We start from the raw sequence: 20,129 nt of genomic DNA, 5'->3' as shown, positions 1-20,129 counted from the left end.
ATATGTGAGAAGGAGCGTGTTTGACTGTGCGTCTCATGACAGGATCGGTTCCCTCTGGGGACGCCCGTGGGTCGGTAAGAAAAGAGTCAAAACCCACAGCGGGGACCGGACACAAGGAAAAATTCGTTACCGTTGTCCCGTTACCGCGTGACAAACGCTAGCTGGCTGAAAGTAGGGGGGGTCAACGTGTGCCCTGCCCTGAAAGCCCTGCCCCGAGATCGGAGACTTGGCTGCCAGCACCCCATTGGCATTCAGTGCCCGAGGATCCAGAGAAGGACCGGTGCAATTAGCCTGAGCCTGAGACGTGTTTGAATGCAAACATGCTTTTGTGTCTCTTCCTGCTTGCCCACCAAGGGGACACAGTGGAGACAGCTCACTCCAACTGCGTCTGATCTACCTGGCCTGCCAGGGACGCAATTGCCCCAACAGTCCTTCGACCAAAGCCCTCAACTCGGAGGCAAACCCGGCGTCGTGCGAGGAAGGGTCCACAAAGAGACCCGCAATGGACCCCATAGGAGGAAAGCCTCCAGGGGCACAGCCTCGCTGCAGCCGGTAAAATCGGGTAAAACACCGCCTGAAAAAACAGACTGTGAGGATGCCCTCCAATCAGCGGGGGAGGCCGATAAAAATATCGGTACCTCCACCGTCGGGCTTCTTACTCGACGTCCCGGTACATGAAGTGCCGGTAGCCGAGCGTGAGGACTTTCCACTCATGCAAAACACGCAACTCACTTTAACCGATTTATTTACTGGACGCGCGACCTTGCTATGACGCGGTCAGTCTCAGTGATTTTGATGGCTCTGAAAGAAAATCTCAGGCCTCAGAACTCCAGTGAAAAAAACACGCTTTCACACAAAACCCCCGAAACCTGCACGTAGCTACGACAAAGTATCTCGGATGCGGGTTCTATGCTGGTAAATTCTGAATATAACCACTGCACGGTCGACTCGAAACACGAGGAGACCGGAAAGAAAACGACAGCGAGCCCTGGTGCTGTCATTACATCCGATATATTGCTAAATACATTGAAAATAAAAGACGACATGCAAGAGGGAAACGAATTACAGTTGTAAAAGTTGCCGTCACGAAAACCAACTGGTTGCGCAGTGGCGCCGGATTTTAATTTCTTTGTTGTGAAAAATACTACACACAAAGGGGAAAACAACACAAGGGTAAAAATGACAAGTAAAACTTATCCTACCAGCTACAATGTCGGATGCCGTGCAGCGGCAACAACCCAAGCTATAAATCCGGACAGGAAAAAAAAAAAAAGCAGGCGATCCAGCAGAGCTCACTAGATTTCATCTCCACTCGAGGCGGAGAGGAATTAAGAGTGATGGACGGCTACCTGTGGCGCTGCCAGGTGGCCTCGGTCACGTGGGTTCATGACGTAAGGGGTAAAAGAATCTTGAGGTCATGGGGCTTCCCCTGACCTGGATTCTATCTCTTCGTCACCGGCAGAATCGCTGATTAATGCCTACAGTACAAAATAGTCATTTTGAACGTAGTGAATTTGGCTAATTACATGTAATATGCAAATTAGGTCATTAATATATATGGTTTTTAAGCAAAAACTAATCAGGTCTGTATTATCTCAGAGGATCTATGTACTAAGGTTCATGAAAATATGATGATTGATTCTTGAGATATCAGTGGAACAGACACACACACATACATATCATAGTACATACATACACAACCGCAAAGTCACATGAATTAGTTGAGAAATAAAGCATACTTACTGATTACACAGTGGACCAGTATGTCCATCAGAACAGTTGATACATGTGACAATACTATCAATGAATTCACATAAAGCAGTCACAGTTTTTGGTGCTGAACATGGACACGACTCACAATCATCTGCTTCACCTTGAGAAGCATCTCCATAGAAACCATCAGCACATAATTCACAGTTGAAACCTAATGACATTAATGTTGTAAGTACTATGTTTATTGGGCAATTGTCAGGTAGAAAAACAATTAATCCATTACCCATAAGGTTCATTTAGAAATGATTTATCTAAAAACAAGTCATTGAAAATGGCACAGTCCCCGTTAAATTTTTAAAAGTTCTCTTTGTGCTCATCATATTAAAGCGAAGAAGTTGACGCGAGCGTGTCCTTGAAACTTGAGTTCCAAGTGGCGTATACAACAGATTGTTTATTTACATCAAAACACGTGTTCCTTGTAGTAGTAATATGGCCAAAAATAAAAACAGCCGTTATTCGGCCATCTTTGATCTGATTATGAAACACACTGATATGTATGATGTATGTGCCAAATATGAATGAAAATGGTACATAAATTGTGGGAATATAGCAGTAAGGCCAAAAAGTCAGATGGCTGTCAATCGACCATCCTTGACCAGATTTTGAAACAAATTGTCATGGACATGCATCCTAACATGTATAAAGTACATGTATGTGCCAAATTTGAATGAAAACTGACAGAGCACGTCCAAAATACCACATAAAAAAAACAAAAAAACAAGATGCCTGCCAGTCGACCATCTTTGATCCAATTGCGAAATAAATCGTCACGGACATGTATCCTAACATGTATAATATATGTACCAAGTTTGAATGACAACTGACAAAGCATGTCCAAAATACAACATTTTCAAAAAACAAGATGGCTGCCAGTCGGCCATTTTGAAACAAATCACCTAAACCACTGCATGTGCATATGTCCCACATAAGGTACTAGGCACATGCAAAGAATGAACGGAATCGGTCCACAGGATTCTGAAATATGACATTGGACAGAGAAACAAGATGGCTGCCAGTCGGCCATCTTTGATCCAATTGTGAAATAAATCGTCATGAACATGTATCCTAACATGTATAATCTATGTACCAAGTTTGAATGAAAACTGACAAAGCATGTCCAAAATACAAAATCAAAAAATTTTCAAAAAACAAGATGGCTGCCAGTCGGCCATCTTTGATCCAATTGTGAAATAAATCGTCATGAACATGTATCCTAACATGTATAATCTATGTACCAAGTTTGAATGAAAACTGACAAAGCATGTCCAAAATACAACATTTTCAAAAAACAAGATGGCTGCCAGTTGGCCATTTTGAATTGAATTGCTAAACCACTGTATGTGCATATGTCCCACATAAAGTACTAGGCACATGCAAAGAATGAACGGAATCGGTCCAAGGGATTCTGAGACATGATTCCGGACGAACGCACAGACGCACGGACGCACGGAGATCGAATTATAAGTCCCCGTTTTCGGACTTCGTCTGAACGGGGACTAAAAATATAAAAGTACTTTTACCGGGAAAGGAGGAAAGGGGCAACAGGGGTTGAATCAACCACAGTCCCAGGATAGAGGGACTGTGAATCAACTAACCTTTTCACCACCAGTTCCTTCTTTTCATCACAAATTCACAAAGTAGTCCTGTTTATAGTCTGTACTTTCGTTCAGAATATTGGGCCAAAAATAGCCAAAGTTTTTGGGTAAAAACTGAAAATTTACTAAAATTCTGTCTGTTGGTTGCAAAATTAGGGTGCATTTCCAGAAATATTGAAGAATATAATAATTAAAAAATGCAGAAAAATCTGGGCGAGAAAGTCGTAAGTATAAAAGAGAAAGAGAAAGTAAAAAATCGTAACTGATTGATAAAAATTATTTATGAACCTAATTTTATGATGTTTCTTACCTGCAGTGTTATGTTGACAGTTAAGACATTCTCCTGTGTTCTTATCACATACATCACTATGTCCATTACAGTCACATAAGACACAAACACCAAAATAATCATGAATTGTCTGATTCTGACGAAAATAGCCAGATGCACATTCCTGAATTTAAGAACAAAATGATATACATTATATAACGATAATCAAATAAAGATATTTTCCATTACACAATTCAATTTATTCTACTTCAGTTTCTCGTGGTATACATAATATTTATTATTATGTAAGTAATTCAGAGAATAAGTACAACTCTGCATCAACTACTGTATCGTCAGTATTTTTAATCATACCTCACAAGAGAGTCCTTCATATTCTGGCCCACAGATACAATTCTCTATAGCTAGAGCTGTATCTGCTGTGATGTCATAGTTAGGTCCAGGACCAGTCGCTTTATAATAACTCACATCTCCAATACTGTAAGATAACATTACATATACATCAAATCAAAGACTCTTCTCTATAGTCTTTGATCAAATCAAATTGTATCAGAGTAACATCTGTACTATAATTGTTGATCACCACAATGTAGAGGATGTTGACAATGATGAAGACACAAACCTTGACATATGCTGTCCTGTATATAAATTTGCCTGGATAAGAATCATGTCGACATCACTAAGGGTCTTTAAAAAATCAGATCTTGTGATATTAGCATCTGTAGCTTCAATTTTCCAATCCCATTCCACCATCATGATACTCATCATAGATGTTTGGTTATTAACTAGTGGATCTAAAACATGTTTGTATCGATTGCCAAGACCCTGCAAAAACAAATTGTAATCAGTCACAACACATGTTTGTATCGATTGCCAAGACCCTGCAAAAACAAATTGTGATCAGTCACAACACATGTTTGTATCGATTGCCAAGACCCTGCAAAAACAAATTGTGATCAGTCACAACACATGTTTGTATCGATTGCCAAGACCCTGCAAAAACAATTTGTGATCAGTCACAACACATGTTTGTATCGATTGCCAAGACCCTGCAAAAACAATTTGTGATCAGTCACAACACATGTTTGTATCGATTGCCAAGACCCTGCAAAAACAAATTGTGATCAGTCACAACACATGTTTGTATCGATTGCCAAGACCCTGCAAAAACAAATTGTGATCAGTCACAACACATGTTTGTATCGATTGCCAAGACCCTGCAAAAAAAAATTGTAATCAGTCACAACACATGTTTGTATCGATTGCCAAGACCCTGCAAAAACAAATTGTAATCAGTCACAACACATGTTTGTATCGATTGCCAAGACCCTGCAAAAACAAATTGTAATCAGTCACAACACATGTTTGTATTGATTGCCAAGACCCTGCAAAAACAAATTGTGATCAGTCACAACACATGTTTGTATCAATTGCCAAGACCCTGCAAAAACAAATTGTAATCAGTCACAACACATGTTTGTATCGATTGCCAAGACCCTGCAAAAACAAATTGTAATCAGTCACAACACATGTTTGTATTGATTGCCAAGACCCTGCAAAAACAAATTGTGATCAGTCACAACACATGTTTGTATCGATTGCCAAGACCCTGCAAAAACAAATTGTAATCAGTCACAACACATGTTTGTATCGATTGCCAAGACCCTGCAAAAACAAATTGTGATCAGTCACAACACATGTTTGTATCGATTGCCAAGACCCTGCAAAAACAAATTGTGATCAGTCACAACACATGTTTGTATTGATTGCCAAGACCCTGCAAAAACAAATTGTGATCAGTCACAACACATGTTTGTATCGATTGCCAAGACCCTGCAAAAACAAATTGTAATCAGTCACAACACATGTTTGTATCGATTGCCAAGACCCTGCAAAAACAAATTGTGATCAGTCACAACACATGTTTGTATCGATTGCCAAGACCCTGCAAAAACAAATTGTGATCAGTCACAACACATGTTTGTATCGATTGCCAAGACCCTGCAAAAACAAATTGTGATCAGTCACAACACATGTTTGTATCGATTGCCAAGACCCTGCAAAAACAAATTGTAATCAGTCACAACACATGTTTGTATCGATTGCCAAGACCCTGCAAAAACAAATTGTGATCAGTCACAACACATGTTTGTATCGATTGCCAAGATCCTGCAAAACAAATTGTGATCAGTCACAACACATGTTTGTATCGATTGCCAAGACCCTGCAAAAACAAATTCACAGAGTGCTGATACAGCTTGTCACAAAATGACAAATGTTATTGTTTTTGGTGTTAGATGTATAATAATCTAATGTACAATAAGTGGATGACCAGCAGGTGAGAATATTTTGATGTATAATGATAAAAGAACACACTGATTATCAACCTACCTGTAGTATGACAGTTGGTTGTGGATTCACATCACCAGCTACATCTGACTCAAACTGAAGACTGAACTGCAATAGTGTGCCATAGCTTCCTAATATATTACCATTTAATGCAGTACTAACTGTCCAATATGAATCAGTCAATCCAAGGGTCTCAAAACTCAGATAACTGATGTCATCAATGAGAATTACAGATGTATTTTGGTCAGATGGATTATTACCAGTACTATCATCCATCAGTATCCAGTCAGACTGTGAATTACTGTCAGTTGGTATTTGAAACTGTCAACAACAAAAAGAAATATAGTCAGGTATTATTATTATAATTATTATTATATGGCATGGGAACATACCAAATTGGACATGTAACAACCATCTCCAAGTAAACTAAAAATGAGAACATATTTCAAAAATCCAGATGGTTCACAAACATATTATTGAAGCCTCCAAGAATCGTCAATAAGAATCGGTTCAGAATTTAGTTATTGACTCAAGAATTCAAACTAGTAAAACAGATTTGAATATGAAGAACATTGATAAGACTTTAAAAGAAAACTATATTACATTTTGGAAATAGAATGTCAATCAAGAAAACACAAAACTAAGAACATATGCAAAATTCAAAAACACTTATAATTTTGAGTCATACTTAAATTGTCTTCCGAAATAACATCAAGTCTGCATGTCACGCTTCCGAACAAGTAACCATTGTTTGGCTATTAAAGGAAGGCACACACAGCCAAAAACTCCCATTGAAAAAAGAATTTGTAATTTGTGTTCCCAAAATAAAATAGAAGATGAAGTTCACTTCCTTTTAGAATGTGATCGGTACAAATATATTAGACATGAATTGCTCACAGAAATTACATTAACTAATGCAGGAGATAAATTGAGTAATTTTATATTTTTGATGAGCAACAAGGACTCCAAGGCAATTAAATGTATGGGGACCTATCTACATAAAGCCATGGAGTACAGAAAACTTTAACGTATCTATTTATATTGTATTGTAATTGTGTTGTGTATGGATATATTTATTGCTTTTTACCAAAAGAAATATTGTAATTTCTAAGGATGCAATAAAACTTGATTATGAAGTTATGAAGTTATATGAATGGGGAAAACAGCGTCAATTACAATGGCATATTTTTTATATTTTTTTTATATATTTTTTTATTAGATGCATAAAATCCTTAGGAAAGGATAAAAAGGGTCTTACAGAAAGAAATTTAAAAAAAACAACTACAATCTAAAAAGTAAAACAAAAAATAAAAACTTGTATTGAACTTAGTTTGTGTCAGAGTGAATTAATTCATTATGAGCTGTATTAAAATTCTGTTATTAAATGTTCAGAATTGATGTGTTACAATTTTAGGGGGTGGGGTAAAAATATATTCATTTGGCTTTTCTGAGACAATTTATAACTTGTTAAACATATAATGCGATGTGCACTTGTAAACAATTATTACCTGTCCCTGTACCAACTTTGAACAAAACTGGATGACACACATCTGAGAAAAAGCTGTTAACAGCTAGAAAAAGCTTGTTTTTTTTAGATTTTTGAGGGAAAAAATGGCCTCCAAGTCGTAAAACTTTATCCAATCAAACAGGTCATGAATGACAATCCTTGGTGTACATTACCTGTGTCAACAACTTTACTTCCCATGTACTTCATGTACAGATCTACATGTAGTTTGTGGCCCTGAATTAGTTTCAATATCTCTAAATAAGGACAAGAGTACTTCTCATATGACAATGATACAAATAAAGTGCAAGAATCCAGAAAAATATTAAAGTTTTTATTATCATACATTAATATTAACAAATCGTGTGAAATTGAACTTTTATGTACAGAGAAACACATATTTATGCTTTGGTTGACAGCACTTCTCAAAAAAAAAAAAAGACGACCTGCAAAACTTTATACAATTGTCAGACATGCAGCGAATAGTATGCTTTTGTAATATATGCAGTTTCAGTGGCTTTGCTTTCCGAGAAAAAAATTCTGGCTCTGCACCTGAAAAAAACAAAAAAACATTTAGTCAAAAGTAAGCAGAGGTTGTAGCATATATGCTCCCATTAGCTGTTAAATTTAATTAAAAAAGATATTTGTGTACTGTCTTTTCAGTACGAAAACATATTACTTAATATATTTATACCAGCCAGAAAGAAATTGCAAGTTTTCACTGAGCAATTAGGAATATACATGGACAACAATTGATGCATGTGTAGCAAAATACTGTTTGAAAGGCTGCAAGATGTAATGAAGTAGCAAACCAATCACTACTCGAGTCTGACTGGCTGGGAAACTGCACAATACATACAAAAATGTATGCAGATGATATATGAGCAGCTCCACCAAATATAAAAATATTGATTCCATAGTTATGACTCTAATGTGATCGTACAAGTTTATTGTGATTCTATATGTGTTTGTAATATTATTTAGCTTTATTTAGCATTCTGTTTAGTTGGTTAACTTTACTGTATCTTAATGTAGTTTATTTTATTTTTATACGACCATAGAACAACTCACTGTAGTTTGTTTTAATGTTGAATAAAAATTAAATCAGTCACTGTATAGTGGTGACGTATTGCGCGAAATTGTTGCAAGGACAATACTTTTCTCGATTTGAGTGTCGTCGTGCGTCGATAAAAAATGCATGGAATGGTCGGCAGTATCGATCAAGTTCGTCTAGTGTGACATTCGTGGCTGGCGACAAGATGCCGTATAATCGTTTAAATAGACGTCAAGGAGGAGTGAAAGGCCATAATTTGGTGCTACAATAGACGTCATGAAATGTTGGAAAATTACAGTCAATCACTATATTTATTATGCATTATTTTTTTGTTGGTAGCAAATGATCACGGTACGGGAGCTTACTTGTTTTCGAAGTGTTGTAATTGTTGATTAGTACTCAGTAGTGATTATATTAACGTACAAAAAATAAATTCGTTGAATTGTTATGAAATGCAAGTAAAATTCAACTTAGTTTTATCGTAAGCAAATGTTTTCGGTTACATGTTAACGCTCGATGAGACAATATCCGCCATGTTATCCATGCCCACGACGCGTGTTTATTGACCAGATAGGTCAAGTCGCTAATAAACCAATCAAAATGCTGGATGGTGCCCATGTGCTCAAATTACCATAAAGCATTTAAATATGACAGTTCAGCGACCTCATGGTGAAAGCAACACGAAAGACCAGATTTACCGATGTTTTAGTGCAATCTTTTGGCTTCGTTTCTCATGGGGAAAAAGGCATGATTTTTTTAATCGGATTTAGAAAAATAAATAAACGTACCGTCCCAAATAAAAATGTGCCGGGTGGAATTTTTCTGTGGAAAAAATAAACGTACCGGTACGTTTATATTGGGACATTTAGCGTTGTGGGCAAGCTCTCCTGAGTAGCGACATATTTTTAACTTCGCCTATTGCGTGATCAGTGGATTACGTAAATAAACCAACACTTTCAATGAGTACATGCCGACCCAACTAAACTTGTTTATGGCTGTTTATGAACAGCGAGGACGCATCTCATAGAACAATAGCTGTGGAAATCATAAACAAATGTAAATGTTGCGGAAATCAAGCATGGCGATAATGATTTTGAGCGAGGCAGAGTCTGGCAAGCATCTCAGAGCAGCATTGCGCCGACACCACCACGACGTTTGAATCCCGGTGAGAGCACTGCAAACCTCTTAAGTCACGAGGTAAACTTTCAATTTACACAATACATAATCAGTTCCTACAACCATAATAAAAAGGCAGTTTTTCTGGCGAAACTCTCGACAGGTTAGCAATAGTTTCTCACGATCACCAAACCCGAGACACAAACGATAATACAAAGTGTATAAATACCATAACAAGCACAGTTTCTTACCTTTGAAATTGACGAGACACAATTTTGTCCATAGAAGCGTTGCGCAAATAAAGATACAATTCCGGGATACAATATCCTCACAAAATTGACTGATTTCCACCGAGACGAGAACTGCGTAAGCGTCATCAAAACTCGGATTAAACTCGAGTAATTTCGGGAAAAGTCGGATTTTGAAGAGAAAATGTTAAAAATCAAGGAAAAACACAGTGAAACTTTGAAGAATCGAAAAAATAACTTGATGTGCACCATAGCACCATCAATTTCTGTCTCTGTACCAACTTTGAACTGAATTGGATCACACATGTGTGAGAAAAAGCTGGTAACATGAAAATGTGCACACACATTGCACAGACACGACCCAAATTAATACCCCCCGCCCGGATCGCAGATCCGGCGGGGGCTAATAAAGACAATTTGCAGCCAATGGTGAATACAGAATATGGAATGAACACAAAATGTAGCCTAATACACTGATAGTTGTTGCTGTTTTGTTCCATAGCTGTTTTTTAAGAAGACAGCTAAGGCTGGTGCTAGAGTATGGTTTGCCATAATCAAAATGAATTTATTCTGACTATTTTCTTTATCAAAATTTGGAACTTTATTTTGTGCAGTCAGGAATAATTTGTCCCTATGGTGACTGTAAGCTGGACATTTCATTACAAAATGTTGCTCATCCTCAACTGATTATGTATTATGTATTATGCAATCTGAACATGGTTAAGACTACATGTATATTAAAAAAGTTAGCATTGACAAATAAGAGTGAGTTTTATGAATATTAAAATAATGCTCAAATGCACATCTATCAGAAATATGATAGTAGCATATTCAAATTACATGTTATATCATTACAAACATTCAACAAATCAGTTTAGTTGTAATAACACATCATTATAATTTGAATTTTTCTGACAGTCCACATAGCATACCTGTATATTCTTGAGTGTGGAGCTTCTACAGTCTTCAGTGATTCCCATACAAACACATTGTAAACAACCAGTAGGATGCGATTCAGAGTTGTAGAATGTACCAGCTTTGCAGTTATCACACAACATTCCTTCAGTATTTACCTGAGATACACATAAACAATTCATTATGAAATCATTCAGCAAGAGATATAAGACAATTAGTATGGTATAATGAATTACAGATTTTATCCTCAGACTACCAAAACACGTCGCAATTGGCATCAGTTGGCAAGTTTTGCCATATCCCACCACTAGATGGTATGTCACAATTGGCATCAGTAGGCAAGTTTTGATATATCCCACCACTAGATGGTATGTCACAATTGGCATCAGTAGGCAAGTTTTGCCATATCCCACCACTAGATGGTGTGTCACAATTGGCATCAGTTGGCAAGTTTTGCCATATCCAACCACTAGATGGTGTGTCACAATTGGCATCAGTTGGCAAGTTTTGCCATATCCCACCACTAGATGGTGTGTCACAATTGGCATCACTTGAAAAGTTTTGCCATATCCCACCACTAGATGGTGTGTCACAATTGGCATCAGTTGGCAAGTTTTGCCATATCCCACCACTAGATGGTGTGTCACAATTGGCATCAGTTGGCAAGTTTTGCCATATCCCACCACTAGATGGTGTGTCACAATTGGCATCAGTTGGCAAGTTTTGCCATATCCCACCACTAGATGGTGTGTCACAATTGGCATCAGTTGGCAAGTTTTGCCATATCCCACCACTAGATGGTGTGTCACAATTGGCATCAGTTGGCAAGTTTTGCCATATCCCACCACTAGATGGTGTGTCACAATTGGCATCAGTTGGCAAGTTTTGCCATATCCCACCACTAGATGGTGTGTCGCAATTGGCATCAGTTGGCAAGTTTTGCCATATCCCACCACTAGATGGTGTGTCACAATTGGCATCACTTGAAAAGTTTTGCCATATCCCACCACTAGATGGTGTGTTACGATTGGCATCACTAGATGGCGGGGAATTTGAAAATTGCAAATTCAATAATTTTTAATTCATACATTGGATATGAAGAATAAATGAACATGATATTGGAAATGTACGTACATGTAACTCTCTGTGATGTCAAACTGTAATTGTCACCATAGAGGGCACACTTTATTTGAAATTAAAAGGAATGATAGACTAAGATTGTTTGTTTGTGATACCACTATGTTCTGTTTGCACTTGATAGATTAACATTGATTATATTTTCAAGCATGATAAACTCACCTTACATGGACACTGTCCACTTGTTTTATTACATGCTATATTCACACTTCCATCTAGACTACAGTCACATGGTTCACAGCCAATCAGAGTAAATGATTTAAATCCATCTTTGCATTCAGTACATTTACCAGCGCCTTCTGCACTACTTGTAGTTCCATCAACACCAGGCTGACAAGCACATTCACCGGTTACAGCATCGCATTGAAGATTAGATGAACCTTCAACATCACAGTTACAAGGCTGCAAATAAATTTATGTATGAATGAATCTTTGAATGCTAAAATGAATAATTTATGTAAACCAAAAAAGTGTTATTGTTCTTATTCATTGAAACAACATATGAGGTAAATGAAATAATGTTGGTTAAATATAGATGCCAAGAACATATGTATTGTAGTGTAGTAACTGCATAAACAAGAAAATGATACTATAACAACAAGTCACCAGGGATCAAAATTAAAATAACCCAGCATATGATTGCAATTAAAAGCATTTTGTTAATTATTTTAAATTCTATATCTTACTGTACATCCATGGGTTGAGTTGAGACCATAGGTGTATGTCACACAACGATCACAATTACGTCCCACAGTATTGGGTGGACAATCACATTGACCAGTTAACATATTACATACTTTGTCATCATTAAAACAGTTACAAGCTGTGAATGAACAAAAACAAAACAATCATCACAATTTATTTAGCATCCATTGACCAATGTAGCAATACAAAATGGCCACTATAATGTGGAAAATTTAACGTGATAGCAATAAAGAATAGAAATCTATTTGAGTTGGATGACGCAACAAGGTCTTGACTGCCATTATAAATAAGATCTAATGTTAAATTAATTTGTACTTATACTAAAGTATAAAGTTTGAAGTATGTGCTCTATTTGAAATGCATCTCCAATAAAAGTACATATATACCAACAAATATTACTTCTGTTGAACATAAAAACATCTCTATAACTCTATTTAGAATTGATTAATTAATTAATTAATTATGCTAATTATTTCTAGGTACCGGTAAACTTGATTTCTTGATATTTATTCCACAGGGACTCTCTTTAAAACATGAATGGAAAAGAACAACACTTTATTTTCTTTATAAAACTTAAGATAAAAATTAGAATTATTATTAAGTAATTCAGTAATGCATGTATCATATGTGGTACAATAATCACACTACAATCTGTAACTTGTGCCACCTGAATGCACCGGCATTCATTGTCAAATACTAGTGTATATACCGGTATATATAGTGGATTCACTGTCAAATAACAGTACAAAGACGTGCAACAATGGGATAAGATAAAATTGCAAGATTTCATTGGCAAAACTATATAATTTTTATTATGCAAATGATGTGCACAAGTTATGTAAATTTATATGCGAATGAATATACGGAATTCTTGAAAGAACATTGTTGTAGTATATATACTTACGTTGACACCCAGTACTAGAATATGCATAGTATTCTGGCAAACACATATCACATCTTCTGCCCCCTACACCAGTTTTACAAGCACACTGGCCACCGTATTCATCACATAAATTGTTATAACTCCCGACCAAGTCACAGTCACATGGCAAAGCACCTTGCAAGTAATTGGTGGTCAGTATAAAAACTTGCTCAAGGCAGAATTCAATATTACCAGTCGAACTAAGGTGAGAAATAAATTATCAGTCAATGTCATATGAAAACCTCAAAAGACTGAGGTCATTGCATTCATGTGTATTTGATTTGGACACATAAAGGTATATTTAATAGCAGCAGCAGCAGAGAGTTCTTATTCTTATGATCTGGTTACAGCAAGACATTCATAACAAACATGCTCTTACTGTCAGCTCATGACTACCACAAAATAATAATAATAATGAAATACTCACTTCATGATATTATTTCTGACATCACAGTCAACATCAAACTGTGTAGCGGTATCAGCGCCAAGTAAAACTTCTGGGCTTAAAAACTCAACAGGCAGTGCAATAATTCGGTCCTAGAGAAAATTGTTGTAAATACAGCATGTAAAGATCACACTTTTTGAAGGATTTGGTAGTTTTTTTGACACATGTTAATCAAAATGAACTGTTTTTTACTTTATAGGTATATCATCTTATTATCCCACTAAAAAACTTCTTCCACTAATTTTTGGTGAGTTGAATGTAAATCATAGAAAATCAAAGAAAGCTTAGAAAGAACTCCCATGTGCTGAGAGTATTGGAGACGCATTAAATATAATTTGAAATTACTTAGCTGAAAACTAATTATGCAAATCAGAAAATTAACATGAACAGATTTGATTGTAAAACTAATGAGGTCTGCGCAATGTAACAAAAACTCTATGTACCAAGTTTAATTGAAATGTGATTAGAACCAAAAAATTATGAATTATTATGCTAATTAGGGAAATAATATGAACAGAGTTTTACCCCAAACTAATTAGGTTTGTACATTGTCCTAGAGCATCTTTGTACTAAGTTTCATTAAAATGGAAATTAGTACTTTAGGTACTTCAGGTGAAAGTTGGAAATTGGTTAATTATGCAAATGAGGTGATTAATATGCACAAATATTTACCAAAAACTAATTGGGTCTCTGCATAATTTTAGATTCATTGAAATGTGATGATTAGTACTTTAGATATCAGTAGAAAAGCTGAAAATTAATTATGCAAATTAGGTAATTAATATGCACAATTATTTACCCTGAAACTAATCAGGTCTCTGCATAGTACTAAAGGATCTATGTACCAAGTTTCATTGAAATGCGATGATTAGTACTTGAGATACCCGTGGAAAAGCTGAAAATTAACTAATTATGCAAATTATGTGATTAATATGCACAAATATTTATTCGAAACAATCAATCTCTGCATAGTTCTTGAGTATGTAAGTACCAAGTTTCATTGAAATGTAATGCTCACTACTTATATCAAAAGCTGAAAATTAATTAATTATGCAAATTAGGTAATTATATGTACTGATATTACCATAAAAACTATCAGGTCTGTGCAGTGTCATATGACATCTATGTACCAAGTTTCATTGAAATGTGATGATTAGTACTTGAGATATCAGTGGAAAAACCGAAAATTGACTAATCATTATGCAAATTAGGTAATTAGTATCCACGGATTATTACCAAAAACTAATCAAAACCTAGCATTAGTTCAGAGCATCTATGTACCAAGTTTCATCAAAATCCAATGAGTGGTTGTTTAGATATCAGTGGAACAGTCATGGAACCACTAAAAAATAGCTAATTATCATGCAAATTAGGTAATTAATATGCATGGATTTTTACCAAAAACTAATCAAATCTGCGCATATGTTCAGAGCATCTATGTACCAAGTTTCATCAAAATCCAATGAGTGGTTCTTTAGATATCAGTGGAACAATCAGAGAACAGCTAAAAATTAGCTAATTATCATGCAAATTAGGTAATTAACGAGCATAGATTTTTACCAAAACCTAATCAAATCTGCGCATTGGCCCAGAGCATCTATGCACCAACTTTCATCAAAAACCGATGTATGGTTCTTGAGATAGCAGTGGAACAGTCAGACACACATATACACATACACACATACACACACACACACACACACATACAGACACACTAACTGCACATGGGAGTCAAAAAATTCACTGAATTTTATTTTCACTGAAATAGTGAAAATAAATTCCAAGCAAAATTAAAATATTTTTAATAGAAGCCTTATACATATGCATGAGTGTAATTCTTGCAATACTTCCAGGCATACCTACCAGTAAAACTTGGCCACTGCTGATACCAGAAACTACATTAACACTCCAAACTCCAGCCGTTAAAGCAAAGGTATTACCAGATATTCCGTCAGCATTATTCAAACTCTGGTAACACCAGGTGTCCGGACATTGAGACAGGGTTGTAGAACCAGACAAGGATATTGGGTTTGATAGCCCACCATTACTTGTGAGAGTTACAGTCACCATAGTTGGATTATCAGCTATATAGTGGAACAGCAACTCATACTGTCCACTGAATGTGGTGTCAGAGGGGATGGATAAACTTGTAGTTGAGCTTTCCTGAAATGAGAAAACCAACTTGTAAGAACACTTGGCTTAATGACCCAGTAGCAGACTGATTACTGTAAAACCTCTATTATTTTCTGCGGAAACAATTACTATTTATTCTGTCTTTCAATTCAAAATCATTTCACACTTTTTTCTGTTTCAAATGACCTCCATTAACATCTTCAGGTCATTCAGTGACCACTGACTATAAAACTCAAAATATAATTTGACAATTTAGCCACCGATGTTAATGCACCAATTAATGGAAAGACTACTGCAGCGGTTACATAATGGTGTTTAACCAAATATACTTACCCCAGATGACAGACTCACATAACCATACCAGAAATATCCATCATACTCTTCATCTCTTCCCCAGTTTGTTGCTGTTATAGATTCCAACTCAGCATTGATGAAATGCACATCTGGGTAGTATGCTTCTGATGCCACACTGGAAGAAACAATTGTAAGACCTTACCATTAATAATGCACACTGCCGATTTGCTGTAAACATATCTAGCAGCAACATACCAATTCAATCTTAAAATATTTGAAATAAATACAAAGTAGTAGTCACTTTATCCAAGGTAAATCCACTGGGGATACAATGTCATGCAGCCATAACAGGTATGAACAGGACAAACACAATAAAACACCAAATTGAAAGTAAAGTAAAGTAAATAAATAAATGGTTACAGAGCATAAATCCAGTGCACCTGACGACGAATACCCTAAACATCCAAAAACTTGAGGTTTTATATAGACTTTTTGTTTTCTATACATTCCAGATCATTTTTAGCACCATTTAAATTGGCTTTTTTATCATGTTTGTCCTGTATTGCACACTAAAAGACAATTTATGATTTTTTAAATATAGAAAACAATTAAGGTAGTGATGTGAACTAAACAAGATCAGACTCAATTGTATACTTACTGTTTGCAGGACTTGGGTAAGACAAATAGTGGACACCCATACCAGGATTCATGCAAAGTACATGGATACAGTAAACATATACACCACTACAAACACCTAAGAGAGACACTGATCGGTACAGGAAAAGATTCCAGTAATAGAACAAAGATAGAGCAAGGGGAGTAACCATGCACAGTGTAAGAAGCACATGCATTTCATTTGAGGTCTGTAGTGTGAAATCAATCATTGTGGTAATGCAGAAGCCTGAATATTTTCACACTGAAAAACACTTGTTTTTTTGTGTTTTTTTTACATATTGCAAAGAACTTTTTTAAAAACAATTTTCTCAAGAATCACGAATAGGTTTCAACCTAAAATGCAATTAGAGGATCAAACAACCCTGGCTACAATATTGCCACATATCAGAACCCTTGCTGCAATATAGGCACACATCACAACCCTGGCTGCAATATAGGCACACATCACAACCCTGGCTGCAATATAGGCACATATCAGAACCCTTACTGCAATACAGGCACATATCACAACCCTGGCTGCAATATAGGCACATATCAGAACCCTTACTGCAATACAGGCACACATCACAACCCTGGCTGCAATATAGGCACATATCACAACCCTGGCTGCAATATAGGTACATATCACAACCCTTGGCTGCAATATAGGTACATATCACAACCCTGGCTGCAATATAGGCACATATCAGAACCCTTGGCTGCAATATAGGCACATATCAGAACCCTTACTGCAATACAGGCACACATCACAACCCTGGCTGCAATATAGGTACATATCACAACCCTGGCTGCAATATAGGTACATATCACAACCCTTGGCTGCAATATAGGTACATATCACAACCCTGGCTGCAATACAGGCACACATCACAACCCTAGCTGCAATATAGGCACATATCACAACCCTGGCTGCAATATAGGTACATATCACAACCCTGGCTGCAATATAGGCACATATCACAACCCTGGCTGCAATATAGGCACATATCACAACCCTTGCTGCAATATAGGCACACATCACAACCCTGGCTGCAATATAGGCACACATCACAGCCCTGGCTGCAATATAGGCACACATCACAACCCTGGCTGCAATATAGGCACATATCAGAACCCTTACTGCAATACAGGCACACATCACAACCCTGGCTGCAATATAGGTACATATCACAACCCTTGGCTGCAATATAGGTATATATCACAACCCTTACTGCAATATAGGCACATATCAGAACCCTTGGCTGCAATATAGGCACATATCACAACCCTGGCTGCAATATAGGTACATATCACAACCCTGGCTGCAATATAGGTACATATCACAACCCTTGGCTGCAATATAGGTACATATCACAACCCTGGCTGCAATATAGGCACATATCAGAACCCTTGGCTGCAATATAGGCACATATCACAACCCTGGCTGCAATATAGGTACATATCACAACCCTGGCTGCAATATAGGCACACATCACAACCCTGGCTGCAATATAGGCACACATCACAACCCTGGCTGCAATATAGGCACGCATCACAACCCTGGCTGCAATATAGGCACACATCACAACCCTGGCTGCAATATAGGCACACATCACAACCCTGGCTGCAATATAGGCACATATCACAATCCTTGGCTGCAATATAGGTACATATCACAACCCTGGCTGCAATATAGGCACATATCAGAACCCTTGGCTGCAATATAGGTACATATCACAACCCTTGGCTGCAATATAGGTACATATCAGAACCCTTACTGCAATACAGGCACACATCACAACCCTTACTGCAATACAGGTACATATCACAACCCTGGCTACAATATAAGTACACCTCAGTCCCCAATAAATAACATTCTAGCACAATACCCTTAAATGGACAGGAACTAAACTACAAGTTCCTGTTTCAGACTTCATGATAATGGGGACTAAAAACATTGATTTGTTTACACCATCAAATAAGTCAATTAGTAAAATGTTGGGTCTTAAAGTTTGTCTGAAACAGAAATAATGGTATAATATTTATTTACAACATTAAAATAATAAAATATAAAAAAGCTGAATTATTCATAACAAATTAATGAGCTACATAACCCTAATTTTGATTATTAATTAGGATATATCAAGCATGAACAAATTTGATTTCAATAATATGTATGTTAGCCAACATTCACCATGAATTAGAAATTAACCACACCTGCAATAACAGTATGTTGCATTCCATTTTATAAATTTGAAAATATTAATGATTCAAACTACTGCATACTTTTGTTTTCAAAACTCTCAAACAACGGATTACAGAGACAGAGACACAAACAAATAGTGATAAAACATTTATTCCTTTGTACTTAAAATCAATAGAAAATAACAAATACTAGTACACTGTACCTACCTATCACAAATCTGTCCAAGAATATTATTCCAACAAAAACACTGGCCATTAAGTTTGTTACACACATTATCCATAGATCCACCAACATTACATCCACATGGATCGCATGCATCGTCATTGAACAACGACAATCCATAATATTCATCCATACACTCATCACATCGTCTCTCAGTTGCATATGTTTTACAAGGACATAAACCAGTATCTTTATCACATACAGTAGTGTTACCCAAGGTACCGGCAATGTTACATGTACAGTCTATGAGAAAGATAGAGATGTAATATGAATGTATTTTTAAAACAAATTTACATTAATGAAGTGTTGTCTAAAAACATGCAATACTACACAGGGCAAAAGGTCTTGCTACATGCACAGTGACTGATTATGACATCATGATCCTACCCAGAGGAAAATGAACAGAATAAATCACTGCTATCATGTACATATGTTAATTGCCAATATTGACAGTGAGTATATCATAATACACAATATATTTGGTTAACATGCACTACTTCAGTAAGAGGTTGGCAAAATAAGAAAAGATATAATAACTGCATCAACTTGTCCACCCATTTACCCATAATTA

At 36.5% G+C, this 20,129-nt stretch overlaps 1 protein-coding gene and 1 long non-coding RNA gene across 2 annotated transcripts in view; both read right to left on the bottom strand.

The window, feature by feature from the left end:
• Window positions 1-20,129, bottom strand: part of LOC102804359 (laminin subunit alpha-2-like) — a 100,789-nt gene that overhangs the window by 62,974 nt on the left and 17,686 nt on the right. Inside the window, exons 9-21 of the mRNA XM_085507415.1 lie at window positions 19,543-19,801; window positions 16,516-16,651; window positions 15,913-16,212; window positions 14,032-14,141; window positions 13,587-13,804; window positions 12,664-12,800; window positions 12,140-12,379; window positions 10,858-10,998; window positions 6,046-6,324; window positions 4,277-4,479; window positions 4,009-4,132; window positions 3,679-3,820; window positions 1,744-1,924 (exon numbers count right to left, since the gene is read on the bottom strand). Of these exons, the coding sequence (XP_085363541.1) occupies window positions 1,744-1,924; window positions 3,679-3,820; window positions 4,009-4,132; window positions 4,277-4,479; window positions 6,046-6,324; window positions 10,858-10,998; window positions 12,140-12,379; window positions 12,664-12,800; window positions 13,587-13,804; window positions 14,032-14,141; window positions 15,913-16,212; window positions 16,516-16,651; window positions 19,543-19,801 (2,470 nt within the window). The remainder of the gene's footprint in view (window positions 1-1,743; window positions 1,925-3,678; window positions 3,821-4,008; window positions 4,133-4,276; window positions 4,480-6,045; window positions 6,325-10,857; window positions 10,999-12,139; window positions 12,380-12,663; window positions 12,801-13,586; window positions 13,805-14,031; window positions 14,142-15,912; window positions 16,213-16,515; window positions 16,652-19,542; window positions 19,802-20,129) is intronic.
• Window positions 7,828-10,061, bottom strand: LOC146735245 (uncharacterized). The gene is made up of 2 exons (XR_014931428.1): window positions 9,929-10,061; window positions 7,828-8,059 (listed from the first exon to the last, which is right to left on the bottom strand). It is a non-coding gene; the product is annotated as an uncharacterized LOC146735245 (long non-coding RNA).

This window comes from Saccoglossus kowalevskii, chromosome 13 (genome assembly GCF_978046115.1).
Source record: "Saccoglossus kowalevskii chromosome 13, keSacKowa6.1, whole genome shotgun sequence".
Lineage (NCBI taxonomy): Eukaryota > Metazoa > Hemichordata > Enteropneusta > Harrimaniidae > Saccoglossus > Saccoglossus kowalevskii.
This window is presented reverse-complemented; position numbering and strand designations above follow the sequence as displayed.